Source organism: Rhinolophus ferrumequinum, chromosome 8 (genome assembly GCF_004115265.2).
Source record: "Rhinolophus ferrumequinum isolate MPI-CBG mRhiFer1 chromosome 8, mRhiFer1_v1.p, whole genome shotgun sequence".
In the NCBI taxonomy this organism is placed as follows: domain Eukaryota; kingdom Metazoa; phylum Chordata; class Mammalia; order Chiroptera; family Rhinolophidae; genus Rhinolophus; species Rhinolophus ferrumequinum.
The window spans coordinates 23,779,248-23,797,690 of record NC_046291.1 but is presented as its reverse complement, the minus strand read 5'-3'; the positions used below and the strand labels follow the sequence as shown (position 1 = coordinate 23,797,690).

At 35.3% G+C, this 18,443-nt stretch overlaps 1 protein-coding gene across 43 annotated transcripts in view; it reads left to right on the top strand.

Moving 5' to 3' along the window:
• MAP2 (microtubule associated protein 2) overlaps window positions 1-18,234 on the top strand; it is a 260,069-nt gene extending 241,835 nt beyond the window's left edge. For 22 of the 43 annotated variants that reach the window (XM_033112936.1, XM_033112974.1, XM_033112976.1 and 19 more), the window contains 4 exons: window positions 8,388-8,480; window positions 10,381-10,462; window positions 13,982-14,094; window positions 14,314-18,228. In XM_033112936.1, coding sequence (XP_032968827.1) covers window positions 8,388-8,480; window positions 10,381-10,462; window positions 13,982-14,094; window positions 14,314-14,529 — 504 coding nt within the window. In that variant the 3' untranslated portion in view covers window positions 14,530-18,228. Of the gene's footprint in view, window positions 1-8,387; window positions 8,481-10,380; window positions 10,463-13,981; window positions 14,095-14,313 lie in introns of all 43 variants that reach the window. The other 21 variants (XM_033112978.1, XM_033112977.1, XM_033112975.1 and 18 more) reach the window with 3 other exon arrangements.
• The last annotated feature ends 209 nt before the right edge of the window (window positions 18,235-18,443 follow it).

Sequence of the window (18,443 nt, the reverse complement as noted above, 5' to 3'; positions counted from 1 at the left end):
TTTACTAATGAAGTGGTTTCACAGAGGCTGTTTTCATTTACAGCTTGTTGGATAGGATAGTTAAATAGATGATGATCTCTGCATGGCTATTTCTATGGATTGATGGATAGTCATATGAATTAGGCACTTCTGCTTCACTCATGGACCAGTCAGTCATTTTCAGGTCAGCTGGGCTAGTGATAGCATATTCAAGCAAGTCACTCCTGTTCAAGTAAACAACATTATTCATCTTGTATATAAAGAATCTTGTAGAATTTGTCAGCTTATTACTGTCCAGTCGATGTTACCCTAGCATCTTTTAAAAAAAATTTATTTAAACAAATCCATTGCAGTAGAACCTATAAAGTATATTCTTACATTCTAGAAACAAAGCTGTCTAATTTCTATCTCTCAGTTCTAAATGGATCCATTGAATTTGGGAACATTGAATGTCTGAGATAGTCAGCTTCTTATAGTCCAACTTTCATATTTTCACAGAATAAGAAACAAGTTCTCACATTACCTATTTGCTTATAATGTCATCCTTTAATGGCTGAGCTACAAAGTCAGGTTCTATAATTTTTATTTAATGAATAATCACTTGTCTACAAAGTATGCAGTTTTATATACATTAGTCTTTTTTGTTTGTTTGTTTGCTTTAACTTTTGTTGCACAACATGAAAATGGTAATATTGGTTAGTACTCTCTTCCACACCAAGGTTTTACCATATCACGATTGAAATTTGAAGCTTCTGACTTTTCATAATATTTATATGAAGTAATTTAATGCAGATAATGTGTTATATGAATACATCTTTAAAAAGTTGAGACCATTAAATTTGGAAAGTTATGTTGCATTTTTTTAATCAATTTTTCGTATTCTCCTACAACTGACAGATAATTTTTTAAATTATTCTAAAAATCAGGGTTTTAAAATAGAGGACAGTTAGCTAACTTCTGAATTCTTATAGATAATCAAGGATCAATAATGAAATATTAATTCTGAAATCAAGCTTGACATCTATAAAATAACATGGTGAGCTATCTTATATCTCCTAAGCAATTCCATAAACTCAAAGTAGTATATTCATTTACTCAACCATCGATTCAACAGGTATTTATTGAGTACCTATTATTAAGTGTTATACTATGTTCTGGGTACTGAGAACATAACTGAACAAAACAGACAGCAATTCCTGAAATTCTTACCTTCGTGAAATTTACTTCCTACAAGGAAAAGAAAACAAACAAACATAAAAATCATATAGTAAAAATATGTGAGAAAGTGCTAAGTGTGAAAGAGAAAAATAAAGCCAAGAAAGAGGCTTAGGATATTTTGAGGGGAAATTGCATTTCTGATAGAGTGAGTAGGAAAGGCCTGAGAACATGATATTTGAATAAAGACTTCAAGGAAGTGAAGGAATCAGCCGTGCGGATAACTGGGGAAAAGTATCTCAGGCAGAGGAAATGCACGTGCAAAGGCCCTGAGGTGGAAGCAGGCCTCACATGATCCTGGCAGGATCAGGGGTGAGATCCATCTTGTCCTCAGGGTCTAGTGCATAGCAAGTGTTCAATAAATATTTGTTGAGTGAAAGTTGAATGACTGTAGTATACTATATGCATGGAGAGATGCATTCTTTCCAGTGACTTACTGGATACATGTGAATGCCTCATGCCATTATAGGTATTACTCAAAGAAACTTCCATGTTTGGACCACAGTGAATTTGGCTAAAACAATACTGGACCATGAAGTAAGAGCTGAGTTCTTGGTCCCGCTCTCCTGTTAAATTACTGTGTAACCTTAGATACTAACCTCTCTGCTCCTCAGGTTTCTTATTTGTAGAATAGAAGCATCAAAATAATACTTGTTTTTGTATATAGCACCATCCTACTTTAAATAGACTGTGGAGTCATTTTCTCAGGTCTATGGTTTGCTTAGAGTATGATAGTGATTTTGCATTATAGCTCCTAGAAAAAATACTCATTTAGTTATTTTAATAGACTCCATAATAAGTATTTGTGCCACAAAGGGCAAGCTGAAGTTTAGTAAAAAATCATTTTCTGAAATGGAAAAGGAGTGTGACTGTGGAAGAGGGATCATTAGAGAGACAAGAAGGAGGAAATGAAATGAGTGAAACATGGAGTGGTCTCTTTTTTATTTATATTTTCTTATAAAGTTTTAAGCATTATCCTGAAATCTTTTTTGGCCTTTCATATGCTCATTTGAATGAGTTGCTTTCAATTTTATATTCATGGAAAAAATGGAATTCTAGAGGCAATTAATAAATTATAGTGTAACAGGATTTTTGTCTCATTGTATAAAATTATGATGGTCACCACTGGGAAGGTCTACTGAACACTCCTAATGTGTAGGTAAATTTATAAAATTTAAATTATATTTAAATTTAATTAAAATTAAATATAATTAAATTTAAATATCTAAAATAAAATTATAAATTTTATAAACTATAAAAGAGAAGGATTGAAGCTTGTTTCAATTTTTTTTTTCTTATTCATATATGTATTCTTTCATCAAACATTTACTAAGAGTCTTCTGGGTACTATATGACAAAAGGAGAATGAGACAAGGCATGGGTCTACAATCTAGGCAGAAAAGAGGTGGTTTTCATTTTTTGCCCCCCTTGGTGTATTGCGCGTATTTAATTTTAATTTTTTTCCAAACCATTTTTTTCATCTCTTCAGGGCTAGAAATAAGTGCTAAATAAGAGAGTAATAAAATACCACCATGAACTAAAAATACAGTCAAGCCAGCATGAGGAAAAACTGTACACTGAAATACATTATATTTCATTGACAAGGGGCCCTCTCTTTATGCAATAAAACTTTTATAACTATAATTCAAACATCTTTTGTAGGGTAATGAAAAGTTTTGGAGCTAGGCTTTATAAATAGTAATTATTAAAAAGTATGAAAAATTACTGCTTTGGGTTTACAAAGTTGAGACCTGTACTTTTTCTTTTTCTTTCTTTTCTTTCTTTCTTTCTTTCATTTTTTTTTTTTTTTTTTTTTTTTGCTTGCTGTTCATTTACAAGCCAAGGAAGGACATAGGGATAGCCTTCAATCTCAGGTTGTTTTCAAACAACTGGACAGACTGTTTAAAAGTTACTGTCTTTACCAACTTGGTTAATTATTCCTTAAAATTTCTTAAAAATTTAAACTAAAGAAAAAATGTAATGTCAAGAAATTATAGCATATGAACTTATTATCTGTTAATTTTCATGAATTACATGCTGTTCTAGTTATAACGTCCCTTCCAGCACCCACTGAGAGACTAGTTAAAAGTATTTAACAGTGAGGGTAATGATTGAACTCAATGCCTATTCTACCAAAATGATCTTTCCACAACCGAAATGCCCATTGATCGACAATTGGATAAAGAAACTGTGGTACATTTATGCAATGGAGTATTACTCGACCATAAAAAAGAATGAAATCTTACATTTGCAACAACATGAATGGACCTTGAGAATATTATGCTAAGTGAAAGAAGTCAGTCGGAGAAAGACAAGTACCATATGATCTCACTTATATGTGGAATCTAAGAACAGAATTAATGAGCAAACAGAATAGAAATAAACTCAGAGATATAGAAAAAAACTGTTGGTTGCTGGATGAGAGGGGGAAGGGATCAGGGAGAAAGTGAAGGGGTTAGAAAGAGCAAATTAGTAGACACAATATAGTCATGGGGATATGAAATACAGAATAGGGACTATAATCAACAATGATCAAAAGTTCTTTCCAAATTTTTCAGCATTATCTATTAACCCCAAAGTTTTCAAATATGGTTCTACTTTGCTGTGCCATGTGACACAGCTTGCATAGAAAAATTGGGCCGACACCTTAATGTGCCCTCCAATTTATCCTTTTACTTTAGAATTCTGTGGAATTATATGTTTTGACATAAACTATTTTTTCTATTTAAATGTGTACTTGACTGTATTTATTGTTTATATTTGATATGCTTTGTTTCGAAGAAGTTATTCATTAGTATAAGCCATATTGGTTCATTAAAATTCAGACTGCATCATAAAGTTTGTATACCTGTATGCATTTTAATCAGGGCACAGGGTTGTTAACAGATGAGTTTTTGAAAAACATCATTTGCTACAGAGAACTTTCAGTTTTCAGGAATATCTGATGTAGTCATATTTTTGTTTTAATATATGATGCCTCAGGACTCTATAGAGGCTAGACAAGTAGTTTTTATTAAAATTGAATGTTATAGAATGGGAAACGCTTTTGAGAGAGTAGAAAAGTGTTTTTATAATGCAAGGACAAAGGAAGGCTTCATTTTAAGCACTCCTGAGAAATGAGGCAAACCCAAAGGAAAAGCTTAATCCCCTGTAAAGTTAAAGGGAAGTCAGTTGAGTATCACTGTACACTACCCTTAAAAAAAAAAAAAAGGCATTTTTTTCCTATGACAACATTCGAAAAAGAAATGATGTTGCAATTGATGTTCATACCCAGAAGATGCCTGAACAGCCTAGCTCTAGATTGTTGAAGAGGCAAGAGCAGAATCCAAACTTTGGGACTCCCAGTTACTCTCCATATTTCACTACCTTGAGCCAACATGTGGATCTTTTGGTAAAGCAAACAGCATCAGAGAGTGTCAAATTATAAAAAAAAAAAAAAATCTCATTTTCAAGAAATTCACATTGACATTCAGATTTATGCCTCTGGTTTATAAATTGTTCTACTAAAAACTGTAAGTTAGGATTATATTTTCTTTCCTTTTATATTTTTCATATTTCTAATTTCTAGTAAGAGAGATTTACTATTGCTTACAGACATAGCCTGCATTTTGTCCTCCTGTTCTTCCTTAGAATTACCCCACTTGGGAAAAAAAAGAGTTAATTTGTCTAAAGGAGCAATTAAACTTGTATACAGAGAGAGTACAATGGCTGATCATTTCAGTTGAACCATCATGATAAAATCAAACTAGAGTTACACCAGGACTATCCAGAAAGTAATCGCAGTGTTCTTTCCTAGTATGTTGGATGAATACATAGAATTAGTAAAAAGTAAAATAAAATAATTCTGATTAATTATTCAATTACATTAACCTATTCTTTATAACTCTTCATGTTCCTATGACCTTTATGTGAATGAAAAGTCAACTGTGTATGCAAGTAAATCACCACCGTTTGCCCATGAGACTGAAATCCTTTTTTGCTGGCCTCCCACTGTGGAGGGACTGACCCTTGAAGGATGATCTATCTTCAACTAGCAAGAGTTGATAACATAAAGCATGGGGATGAACTTGAAAATATAAACAAGGTCCGTAAAATATGAAATGTTATACAATCTGGCCCAAAATGTAAAGTACTAAGAGAGGGCTCAAATATCAGAATTGCTGAGAACCCTGGTCGCATGGCTAAGAAGTTTTGATGCTTTTAATAGGAAATAGTGAGTTTGGGAGAATTTTGTATAAGGCAGAGCTTTAGGAAGATGATCCAGCTGATTGATATAATACGTTTCACTTCTATTATGAAGTATAAAGAAGGAAAGATTGTCACTCTTTCAAATCACCCCATTTTGCATTAATAGTACAAGTAAAACTTTTGGATGAAAGAAATTGATAAAGATTAAAATGTGTTGTAGAGTTAATCTTGGGTAATGATTATTCAAATATTTTTTTCTATATCATACATATAAAAAATTAGTTAATTGAACAAATAGAAGTTTGTTATATACATTTTTAGACAGTCTTTAACATGTTAAAATAATTTTTCTTTGACATAGGCTTTTAAGAAAATATAAGTTCAATGAAAATTCTCCCCAAAGAAAGGTATTTGTTTCGATTTTAAATTTTATTTAGATCCATCCATAGAACATGGAGAATTAAAACTCAACTCTGATAAACAACTAATCTTGAGTGAAGCTTTATCCTTTGCAACAGCCATCTATTTTTCTATTTTATGTAATTTTTTATGTGTGAGAACTGCTGGTATTTGTGGAATTAACTCTTTGAGGTGTTAATTATTTGTAAATGATCCTAGAGATCTTTGCCATGAAGACTGTCATTTTTCTGAGGCATAAACGTGAGTCACATGGACTAGGTGGGTGCTCAGTTGCAAGTTGTCAAGCTAGAGGGTAAATTATACTGAGCATCAAGCATCCATTGCCCTGCGGGTTTTGTTTTCATCTACTCAACAATCAAGCATGATGGTGAATATCAAACTTTGGCTCATTTTAGACAAAAGAGAGATACTCTGACCTATTGCAAATATGGAAATATATAAAGAATGTGCCACTGATGCATGTAAAAGGTCTGTTTCACATCATAGATTGGGGAGACATAGGTTGAGAAAGTCTACTATTGAAAAAGGCCAGCCAGTTCCTTCACTAGAAAATTTGTGACTCTCTAGAAACTCTGGGGCAAATCAACAGAAGTCAGGCTTGAAATTTGAAGATTTTTAAGGTTTAAGTTATCTCTAACTAATGCTGGCAATGTATGTGACCCCTTTGGGTTTGAATAATTTGTTTTGGAAATCATAAAAATTGGCAAAAGTTGATGAAATGTTAGAATCAGATTCATACAACTGAATTTGGAATTTCCATTTTTGCAAAAAGTGGATCAGATTTAACATTGGGCTTTGATTATTTGGTCACAAGTCACTTGATTGGTGATCTGTAATGATCTCTAATTTAAAATTTGTAAATAAAATATGAAAACCTGTATATCCCCAAGGACTAGAAAAATGGCTTTGGTGAATTCTATTTCATTGCCAAAATAATTAGATCTTCATGGAGAATAAGTAAAAGTATTATTGTTAGAAATAATAAATCAAAATTGTTTCCTTTCTAAAACTAACTTATCTTTGTGGTTTGAAATGTAATGGCCCTTATTAACTTAAAGGAATCTGCGTGTGCAGTTTACATGAAACTCTTAGAGTGCAACTATACTTATTGTTAGATATAGATTCCCTTTTTTTGAGATTTTTATTATGCCCCAAAGAGTAACCTGATCATCATGTCTTCTGAATTCAGATTTTGACAAGAGGCCCTTCCCTTGGGCTGCCAATGAGAGTTGCTAGTGACATTTCCCTGTGAGGGACAGCTGTCTTGTCAGTGTTGGGCAGGCATTGCAATTTAAGTTTTGTCTAGTCAAAAATAGTCAGGTTTCACATCCTCTTGAATTTTTTATTCTTTTTTGCAGACCAAGAGATGTGATACTATTTGGGGGCACAGCTATGTATCTAGGATAAATTTATTTAGCTATGTTTTTTATATATACGAGAGGATAAACTGTCCCCTAAAGCAGTGAAAATGTGATTTCTGTTCAGCTGTTGGGAGGGGGAAGTGGGGGAAGAAGAGTAGTACTATTAGACAAAGTAAAATCAAACAAACAACAACAAAAATAAACCTTTCTTTCCATGCGTACATTTCTTATCTGCCCTCCCAGACATGCAGAATTCCAAAGACACATCACAAGAGTTATTACTTTGCACATTACATTACACCAGAATGTATTTTCAGATCTGTGTTTGCTATTGTCTGGATGTGCTATTGTCTTCAGGAAGAATGCTGAATTCCTGAAAATAGAAATAAAATACCTAACCTCAAATCTGTTGGACCCAAGCAAGTTCTGGACTACCCCTACATGACCTAGTACAACTCAGCTAACTAATGGTCCTTGATTTTCTCCCCTCTAAAAATGGAAAGAGTGCTTCCGCACCCCCCCATACAATAGGAATATCTGTTTATGAGTAGTTGTCGGAGAGGCGTTCCAGAAGGCGACTGAGCCAAACCCGATAAGGAATCGTAAAGCCCTTTCAGCAGAGGAGGCCCAGCGCCCTGTTGGTCCTCTTAGAAAACTAGAGGTTCTTCCTTTGAATGAACGAGAAACCTCACCTGTAGCCTTCACTGGACCAATTATGAACCTCACCTATAGTGTGTGGACCAATAATACAGTTAAGTCAAGTGTCCTAGGTCATTTGTGATTGTGATCACCTACAGGAATAAGGGGGGAGGCGGCTGGGCACTGGCATATCTTTCAGGATCCTGGGCTGAACTACACTGAGCTATGCTGCTAGACTTTCCATAGAGTGAACCTGAGTCCCAATGTTGCCCACAATATTGGAAGCCTCCTCCTCACCAATGATCACATTTTATTTTTCTGTTCCTCTCATTGCTTCCAGATTATACCTGCCTACAGCTGGAATATCTAAGGTTCTCACACATTTGGGCCTTGGGAGTGCCGGGCAATAGAGGCTCAGATCCATCTGATAGATCTGCTCTTTAGTTCCAGTGTTAGTTTTTTCTCTTAAGTGATTCCGTAGGTAGGTGGGAGTTCAGAGCCTTTTTGGCACTACCCATTCTGGTTCCCTGTACCCAGCATATTGAAAGAAAAATGTACAGTGAAGTTACCTCCAATTCCTTTTAGGTTAGGATTTTAAACAAGAAGATCGATTTTAGCAAAGTTCAGTCCAGATGTGGTTCCAAGGATAACATCACACATTCTGCTGGGGGCGGAAATGTAAGTAGAAGCTTCTATTAGAAAGCTGTCCTGATTGTGTGAAGCCATCTGCATAGCCAGCACCCTGTCTTCTTTCCTATTTCTTTCCCAACACACTCCCCCTTCTTGTTGCTGTTCCCTGTTCCCCTGGTCTGGGAGCTGTCAGCTTTGCATTTTTGGTGATGGGCTTCCCATCCTTCCCTGTAAAATCATTAGCCGATGTCTTGCTTTCTGTTGAGGAAGTAAACATTCACGGAGTGCACCATGGTTTTCAGGGGGTTGGAAAAGCCACTTCACTTGCCAGTTTTGTTTGCTGGCCTTCAGCTACAAGGGGTATCCTCATAATGCCTCTGTCCCCCTGCAGAAGCAACCCGGGCACACCCTTTTCTAGCTCCATTTAAATTGCTCTTGAGGCAAAGACCGATATACTTGAAAATATCCCAAGTGTGTAATGTCAATCTTTTGTGCTTCATTATTCATGAAAGTTAGGGTACCACTGGGAATTGTACAAAACTGGAAGCATGGTTCATCTGTAATTCAAAGTGAAACGATTCAAGTCCCAGTATATACGTCTTGATGGGATTTTTTTCTCCCTTAAATTGAGTGGAAATAATATCCTATGAGAGGAAGGGAAGGATGAATCCCTGTTTCTCAAATGTAGTTGAGGCAGAGTTGAAACAGGCAAACTCAAGCCAGATTCTGTCACCTAAACTTCAGGTCCTGGCCATTTATGACTCAAGCAATTTATAGAGCATCAAAACCAGAATTCTCACCTGTCTAATAACTCTTGGCTCCTTGCTCTTCAACGGCAGAGATGGAGTCAGTGAAAGAGACAATTAAGTGCCTTCTCCAGGAACTGTCGCCTGATTGTTGAAGTAGCTCCACTGAGAAAAATGTCACTGTCGTGGGAAGCCCATAGCAAGGTTTGCCGGGTTCCTCCAGGGTGCTGGACTAAGCCTCAGAGCCAGGATTTACGTGGCCAGAGTCATCCTCCTCCCTGGCGCCCTGTGAGTGCACACCACCTGATAGTCTCACAGAAGCAGTGTCAGTCCTGGAAAACCACTTGAGGGGATCAGAGGGTAGACGCAGCTATCCTCTGCTGCAGGTGCTGCTGACCAGAATTCCTAAGTGGAAAAGGATAAATTGAGATAACTAACAATCTTAAAGTAAGTAGGGAAGCCTCTAGTATCCAAAACAATAGCCTTAAACTTTCCTCTGGAGAAGAATCGCTTATTCAAAAATGCAGATTCCCTGGCCCCATTTCCATAGTTTCCAATTCAATAATTCCCATGTACTTCTAATGCAAATAGACAATGGACCACACTTGGAGAAGCACTGTTTCAACTATTGGGTGAGGTAATAATTTCAATAAAACACAAAGAAAGAAAAAAAATGTTTCTATCATTTTAAATTTTGGTCCCCAAGAAAAATTCCATTTAGCCAAGACATGACAATAATATTTTAGAAAAGCATTTTTAAAGCGGTCTTCTTATATCTTAAAGCAATGTGGGTCTTCTTGTAACTATGAGCAATGTGGGTCACTTTGATGTAAAAGTCACTTTTTAAAAAATAATTCATCTCTTTACTTGTCTCTTTGCTTATGGAAAAGTTGAACATGGTGTGGCTTCTTTCTCTGAGTGGAAGCTTGCTTTATTAACCCAGGCGTTTTATCCTCATGGCACAATCTCTTTTCTACTAATAAAATCTTCTATTCTAGGATTTTCTTTCACTTGGGTCCTTCTTTCCAATCAAACATGTGGGAGGACGTATGGGAGATTATGTTTTCCTGTGTGTGCATGTATTTCAGTTTGGGTTCCTGGATATGTTGTTGTGAGTTTGGATGTTTCTAGATTTTATGTATGAGCTTGGGGGCTTGTCCATGTCTAGACTATTTTAGTCATATTTTGTGTTATTCACACAGGTACAGATTGTTACCAAGAAGATAGACCTAAGCCATGTGACATCCAAATGTGGCTCTCTGAAGAACATCCGCCACAGGCCAGGTAAATAAATACTTTTTAGTAGCTGGAGAAATATTAAATTGGATTCAAGAAATTGACAATCAAAATTTTTGTTGTTGTGAAATACCTAATTGGAAGGATGTTTCAAAATCCTGATACTTAATGCTTTTATTAATAGAAACTTAAGTTAGAAATTTGGGCATCTTCATTTGGACAAGTAAACAATTACCACAAATAGGCCATATATTACAGGACAGGTTAAAAATTAAAAGGTATATAAGATGCATTTATCTCCATGTACTCAACATGCTTGTTTTTGAAGCTCTTTTGAAATATATAGCTTATAAAATACATTGGGACATGTATTCTTACATAATTACATAGACTAAAAGCAGCATTTCTAAAGATTTTTCATAAAATTGTTTTTTCCTACATTATGTGAAATAAGGATTATGCTTAAGCAAAGCTGAAGAAATGTATTTATCTGCTGAATTTCTCAGATCCAATAGTAGGTCAATAAACAGTATGAAACCTCAGTATAATGCAATGCTTCCCCAACTTATTTGACCATGGACCTTTTGTTTTTCTAGAATATCTCATAGGACTAGTGCTCTAAAGAAGAATTTATGTTCAGACTTGCTAGCGATTTTTCCCTCTTTAAAGTATGAATCTAACATATTATGAGTCATTTTTTCTGAGGATCATGTATTATATATTTTTTGCTAAATTCCACCTCGACATATACATAATGTAAATAATGGACAATTGTGTAATATGTAATTTTCTTGAGAATATTTTGATACAATGTGTATATATCATTGAATTTTAAAAGGAAAAGAGGAAGCAATTGGTTTTAATCATCTATGCTCAGCATCTTAATTAAACCAGGTAATAGATTGTTTCTATTTGTGATTGTCTCAAGTGTTATCAGAAACTAGGTATAAGAACATTTGAGCCCAATAAGATTTCTGACCAGGAGAAGATTATTAAGAAGCATCTATTAGTTGAAAAACAAAGGTGAATAGAATACATTTCAAAATGGATAAACGCATTAGATGGGTAAATGTCTAGAAATCAGGCTTTACTTTGGCAAAAGGTATTCATAAAGCAAGTCAAGGAGTTAGAAACTACATATAGGGAATCTCCGTTACTCGTTTCAGAACTGCTACCCTTGAATTAGCTTCTGTCACTCAAAAGGCGACAGAGACATGGCCACATACTGCCTGTCTTCACAATTCCCCCTGTATAACTCAAACCTACAAACACTTAGCTGACTTTGTACTGCTGTGTCAACAATGTCACTGAAGTACGTGGCCATGCTGACTATTTTCTTCCAGAATACAAAACAAAATATTGGATTCTTTAATTCCAGACAGTAAGTATACAATTAGTTAAATTCACCTGGGGTCTTCATGCACAGAAAAATCTTATGTAGAAAAGGAAAGTGTAAGACTATTGTCATGGACTCCCACCTATTTCTAAATCTAGATCTTTTATAATAATGCAATCAGATGACTAAATTCATAAAGAAGTGTTAGCACAAACATCCTTGACAACAGCAAGTTTTTCACAAAGTTACTTTGGAATGGGGAATATTTAAGGAGATGGTAAAGGAACAGTTTAACAACTGGAGGTACAGATTGAAATATCTGGTCTTACTGACTTCACTTCAGGACATATGAAGCTTGACAAAGATTATACTGCTCCTGGTGGGTGCCAGAACCCCTCAGAACCAAAGGCCCAGATCTCTGAATTCAAATGGGCTTCTCTAACAGTTGCGTAAAAATTTCTAGTAGGACTTCAACAAAAATGGACTTCTCAAGCTTCCTTTTCTGAACATATTTTGGGTCAACATTACATTATTTTTTCTCTCTCTTAAAATACAGTTCCACAAAAATTTTAACAAGATTTTATTGATATAACATATAATCATAAAAGTAAGCTTGAAAAGGCAATTTCTATCAGAGGCTACCAAAAAAATACAAAAGTAAGATCCCAAGAAAGTCAGTCTCATCTAGTTGAAGCTTATATGTCCTCTAGCCTCTAACCAAGATAAGACTGTTTTATGAATCACACTAATCCCATCACAACCAACCAGTGTGATGCACATGGCCAGGTAAAGTTTCCTGCAGTAATTGCATATTTTGAGTGAAGGACAGCTATATGTCTCCTATAAGCATGAGTGAAATAACATCACACACATCCTAAGCCTCCAGGAAAAGAATGAATGGATGTACTTTCAAAAGGCTATCCAATAACACCGTATAATATTAAAGGGTTCCTGGCCAGGTAGTTGGGTGCTAATCTAATTACCTGGGTATTTCATGAGAAAAACAACACAAGACCTACCAGACCTGTGAAGCCTTAACAGACCTTTCTCTTTGATCTACAAAGATAAATAAGCATAAAGATTCCACAATTTAAAAAAAACAACAAAAAACAACAATATCCATATTTCCGTAGAGTTCTTTATGTATTTTTTCCCAAATCAAAATCCCAAGAAGGATGCAATAATAGTAGAGGATCACATCGCTTACCAATGGCCTTCCAAAAAAATACATACAACCAAAATCAACTTGCCAATGAAAGTGAAAGCAAATCTCTTAGGTGGAGGTAGGTAAAGGACTCTAATCCAGCTTTTCTCCAGATCAAAGACATCAGCAGACACTCAGAAGTGTTCAAGGACAAGCGAAAGGACAACAAATACTTACCCAGAGTGAACTTTTATTTGCAAGTTTGAGAAAGGCAGAAAGCCATGCAGAGATTGAAAGACCACCCTAAAGGGTGGCTCGTGGCACTCTCATTTATCAGCAGATCCTCAAGTTTCAGACTAATTAGCAAGTAGGGAAATGGCATGGTCAAAACTCTGTCTTAATATTAGCAGATCAAAGTCTATGTCAGGTAGGTGTTATGACATCTGTACAAGAATTGGATCTCCTAAGATTTCTTCCTATTGCTCCATCTACTAATTAAAATGGGAAGCTCTTAAAGCTTACTCGTGACACTTATCTCCTAACTCCTGTTTTGTGAGACAAGCTAGTAATGTTTAAAATTAACAAGTGAATATATTACCTATATATGTACATCATTTCTAGCCTAATAGTTCTTTGGACAAGTGACCTATTACCATGAAGAAGAATAAAGAAGAGCTTCATCTCAATATAATTTGCTCCCATTGGAATAAGAAACTAAATATCCCAAGTTTTAGAAATGAGGCAATAATGTATTTTCATTGTGTTATTTTTAGGGTATTTATTTACAGACAAAAGAAACCTCCCTGATATCTTAGTTTAGACATGGGTAGAGAAGAAAGGTACTAATATGTAAAGTAATGTAGAATGGTACAAAAAAGGATTTCATTATCTTGGATGATAGGGGAAAATGTTAAGGACCAGAAGTTATAAAAGATTTCTTTCACATCCGTGGACAGAGGTATAGTAGAGTTAATTAAGCTTGTTGTTTGGGATGGTCTATCTACTATAATCATTTTTGGGGAAACAGTTACCATAAATATAAGATTTAATTTTAGCAAGACATTTAAAAGCCTTTCTCCTCTCCTAGGTGGTGGACGTGTGAAAATTGAGAGTGTAAAGCTGGATTTCAAAGAAAAGGCCCAAGCTAAAGTTGGTTCGCTTGACAATGCTCACCATGTACCTGGCGGTGGTAATGTCAAGGTAAGATATAAAGTCATGGGCCGACTTTGTCTTTTTTTTTTTCAATTCTTCTGAAATACTCATCAAAATGAGTCCCAGATTGAGACTTGGATATATAGGAAGCAGGGAATAGCAGAGCTGAATAAAAGTGAAATTAACATCTGCTCTGGGATCGGGAGAAATAGCTAGGGGCCAGTTAAGCTACTGGAGTTAATGAGGACTGATGCTTGTCTTGAACAGATTGACAGCCAAAAGTTGAACTTCAGAGAGCACGCTAAGGCCCGTGTGGACCACGGGGCTGAGATCATCACACAGTCCCCAGGCAGATCCAGTGTGGCATCCCCCCGACGACTCAGCAACGTCTCCTCTTCGGGAAGCATCAACCTGCTCGAATCCCCTCAGCTTGCCACTTTGGCCGAGGATGTCACTGCTGCACTCGCTAAGCAGGGCTTGTGAATATTTCTCATTTAGCTTTGAAGTCATAATATTTAGGCATGAGCTCTTGGCAGGAGTGGGCTCTGAGCAGGTGTTATGTTCATTCCTTACAAACTATAAAATAAATAATCTCATTCCCAAACTCTAGTAATTGTTACAATTTTATAAAAAAAAGAATAGTATATGCAGAAATTGACTTGATTTTCATTTGCCACAGGAAGACACTGGCTTTACATGAATACAATTGGACGGTTATTTTTGCTCTGCTCTGTTTTGCATGGAGTATTATTATTTTAAAAATTGCATTTTTACCTTTCATGTGCCTGAAGGCTATCCACTACATTCTAAAAGGCCTTGTTAAAATCCAAGCTGCTCATTTCACTATTCTGTTGCTGGGTGAAAAGATAAAAGCTGCCCATTGTAACTTATTACAGGTTAAATTAAATCAAGGAGTCTGACTGCAGGAAGGGAAGAGCATGTAAGAAATAAGTTGTTTTTTTTTTTTTTAAGTGTTATTTTGTATAAATGGGAAGAAAGATTCAATTAAGTTATTAACATTTGGGACCTGGATAATTATATCAGAGTATAAGTCAATTCAATAAATTATTTAACTAATTAAAAAATAGGTACAAAGCATTTGAGCTGTGGTTGAGGAAGTGGTATAAAAGTGCTCTATTAGGAATGAGGCACTTTCATTAGGATGGACTCGTGTCTGATTAGAATGTAAGTTGATCAGCTAGATTTGTGTCCACACTACCAGTTTCACACCCCCTTTTCATCTGTTTGATACAGTATTATAGATATAAATATATATATATATTTCTCTGTGGCCATTTGTGATACTTCCTCATATACTTGAATATTATACTTCCTTATTCACAGTATCTGTGTCTCCTGCACCCTTTGGTGTTGCAATTTTAGGTATGTGAAAGTAGATGTTAGCAGGGTTCTTTCCCTATTTAAAAAAAAAATACATTAAAAAAGACAAAAAGTTTTAGCATGAAGTTGCTTTCTGTAACAACTCAAAGCTGTAACCCTGTTTTAGTGCCAGATACAAGTCTCTCCCGTGATGCTAGAAAAATTTATTTTTCTTTGCTTTCACCAACATGGAGTTTGTGGGGGTGGGTCCAGTTATACATAAAAGGGTTTACAGATTGTTGGTTTAAGATTATAGATTTATCTCATTTTGAATCATGGAATAGTTTGGGTTTTATTTCTCCAATCATTCATGAAGGACTTGTTAAGATTTCTTCTTCCTTTTTTTTTTTTTTTCCATTTGCTAAAGTTGAAACTAACAGTGAGAATTTGGGACATTATCCCATTCTTTCAAATAGTACCAGCTTATTAAATTATCTGATAGAAGGTATTTGCCTTCTTTACCCAAAGTAAAGATCCCTCGACCAGAAAGGAAAAATGCAGTATTTTGAGAAGGTATGGCCACAAAACATTTGAGATGCAGATATCTAAATCAGTTTTTTCAGGACTGCAACATTGCACCCTGTAAAGGAATACTGTATGACTTAGCATTACTAATCAGTAGATAATACTGTTCTAACTTTAGATACAGTCTAGAAATCACAAATCAATTAATTAATTTCTCTCACAAATCATTCATCTTAGACTTATGAATAAGCAATGAATTAGTCAATGGCCTGAATAAGGCAATGAGTTACCAGGCTGAGTGGATGTATTCTAGTATTTTATCTATTTTTTTTCTTGCTCAGGGCTAGTGGGTTGGATCTGAACAGTTACAGGCAGATGATCTGGTAGGTATTTGAGCCAAATCAGTTCCTGAATATAAGGGAAGAAATGATGAGCATGGATGAGGCAAAAAGGAAGTACAGTAGCATTTAAGAAAGAAGCCAAGAGATGCAAAGACAGAGAGACATGGATGCCGTTTTGTGACTCACTGGATATTGCAACCAATTTGATTTCCACAAAAGAAACTCTAAGAGCAAATGTGTACCATTCATTCTCAACTAAGAGGTTTTACATAGGCAAACATGTCTGGAACTATTTATAAATCAGTTATTTTATACAACAATCAAAAAGTTAGAAACTACTAAATAGGACTGTGGATGTGTCTATTTCCTGCCTGATAATTGCTGTGAAGTTTGATTTGACCAATCTGGACATTTTGTCCATCAGCTTCCCTTGAAATGTACCAGAAAACAGGAGAAGAAAGAACAATCATGAGGGGACTTACGGTATTTTCTTACATGTTTGATAGTGTTAGGTGATTGACGTTCTCTTGAAAGAAGAAGTTAATAGCTGGTTAGAACAGGTTTAACAAGTGAAACAAGTATTTTCAACTTGGTTTAAGTTTTTTTTTGTAAAAATTAAGAATAAGTGGACATGCTCTACATATTAAAATTCAGTTTCTTACAAAGACACATCCAAAATAAAGATTATATAAAGCACTGTTATTGGATTTGGCGTTAAAACAAATGTTTATTTCAAATGACAGCAAAATTATAAGTGCTCTTCCTTTGTATGGAAATGTGATTCTTTATATCTTTATCAGAAAGAAACTGATCATTTGTACCAGTAAAAGAGAGAAACATGCAGGATAAATGTCTTCTTATGGGGATAAGTGGTGGAACCCATCTTGCCTTCACTCTCAAGATTAACGGCACAAATTAAGCTTTTTGAGCACCACTCTGTGGGGACATCCATACGCTGATCTAGAAATTAAAGCTTCATAGTTCCAATTCTAGATCTATCAATGCCAGTTTCTCTCTCGCTTTAGCCTTTGAGAACCTGTTTAAAGATACATGAGTAATCCAGAGCTGTGAAGAGTTAAAAGGCCAACTTCAATGAATTCATCTCTCTGGGTCGCCTGCAACCAATAATTGAATACCTTACAATAATGCAGGAAAGATCCGAGTTTATGATGAGTTTCAAAGGCCATGTTCACTTAGGAACCAACTCTCTCTGGATTCTCCTGCTGTGTTCCAGCAGGGTGATGGGCTGAAATCCCACCCACAAGCAAGACACCTGTGCAACATCAACTAGGCATGGCTGAAGAAGTTAAAGAGAGAACTTTGTTAAATGGAAAAATGTACTGATGGTAGTTGGCCTTCTCCACATACTCATATCATAATACAGCAGAAGTGGGATCACCAACCAAAATATAACATCATGTCAGTATTATTAAAGAAATAATCTCAATATGGTTGATTCTGACTTAGCTGTAATTATAGTTTTTCTTATAGTTTTCATGTCACAAAAGGAGGAAAATAAACTATTCATGGTCTAAGTAGACAAAAAAAAAAAAGTAGATTCATGGCTTGGAAAGGCAAATTCTAGGCATTCCTTGAAACATTGATGTGCTAAAATCAGCATTGATTTTTTTTTTTTTTTTTTTTTTTTTTTACGCCTAGGATTTTTAGCCTTGGTGTGTAGGTTGAGGCCAAGTCCCTCTGCAGGAAAAAGCTTATTTTTGAACTCAGAAAATGTCAATTATGAAAATCTACTTCAACTTTAGCAAAAAGAAAAAAAAATATCAACAAAAAGTATACTCTATGCTGGGATTCCAAGGTTCCAACACTCTGCTACAAATCTGTGGGGGGTTTCTTTCTTCTGATAATTCTAGAGCCTGTTACCATAGAAAGGCATTTCTTCAATGGCTGGTTGTAGTTAGTTCATGTTTTTCAATCAAAATTTGCAAATGTATTTGTTGCTGTATAGTGATTGTTTTGCAAAATAAAATTGCTTGTCATCTAACTGATAGTTTCAGATTGTTTCTTCTCTGGGAAAGAAAATACATATATCTCCCTTGTTTGTATGGAGATGCATTGTGTGTGTGTGTGTGTATATACACACGCTACATATGTACATACTTTATATATAGTACACACACACACACACACACACACATACACACGAGGGTGCCAAAAAAAAGTATACACATTTTAAGAAAGGAAAAAACTGTA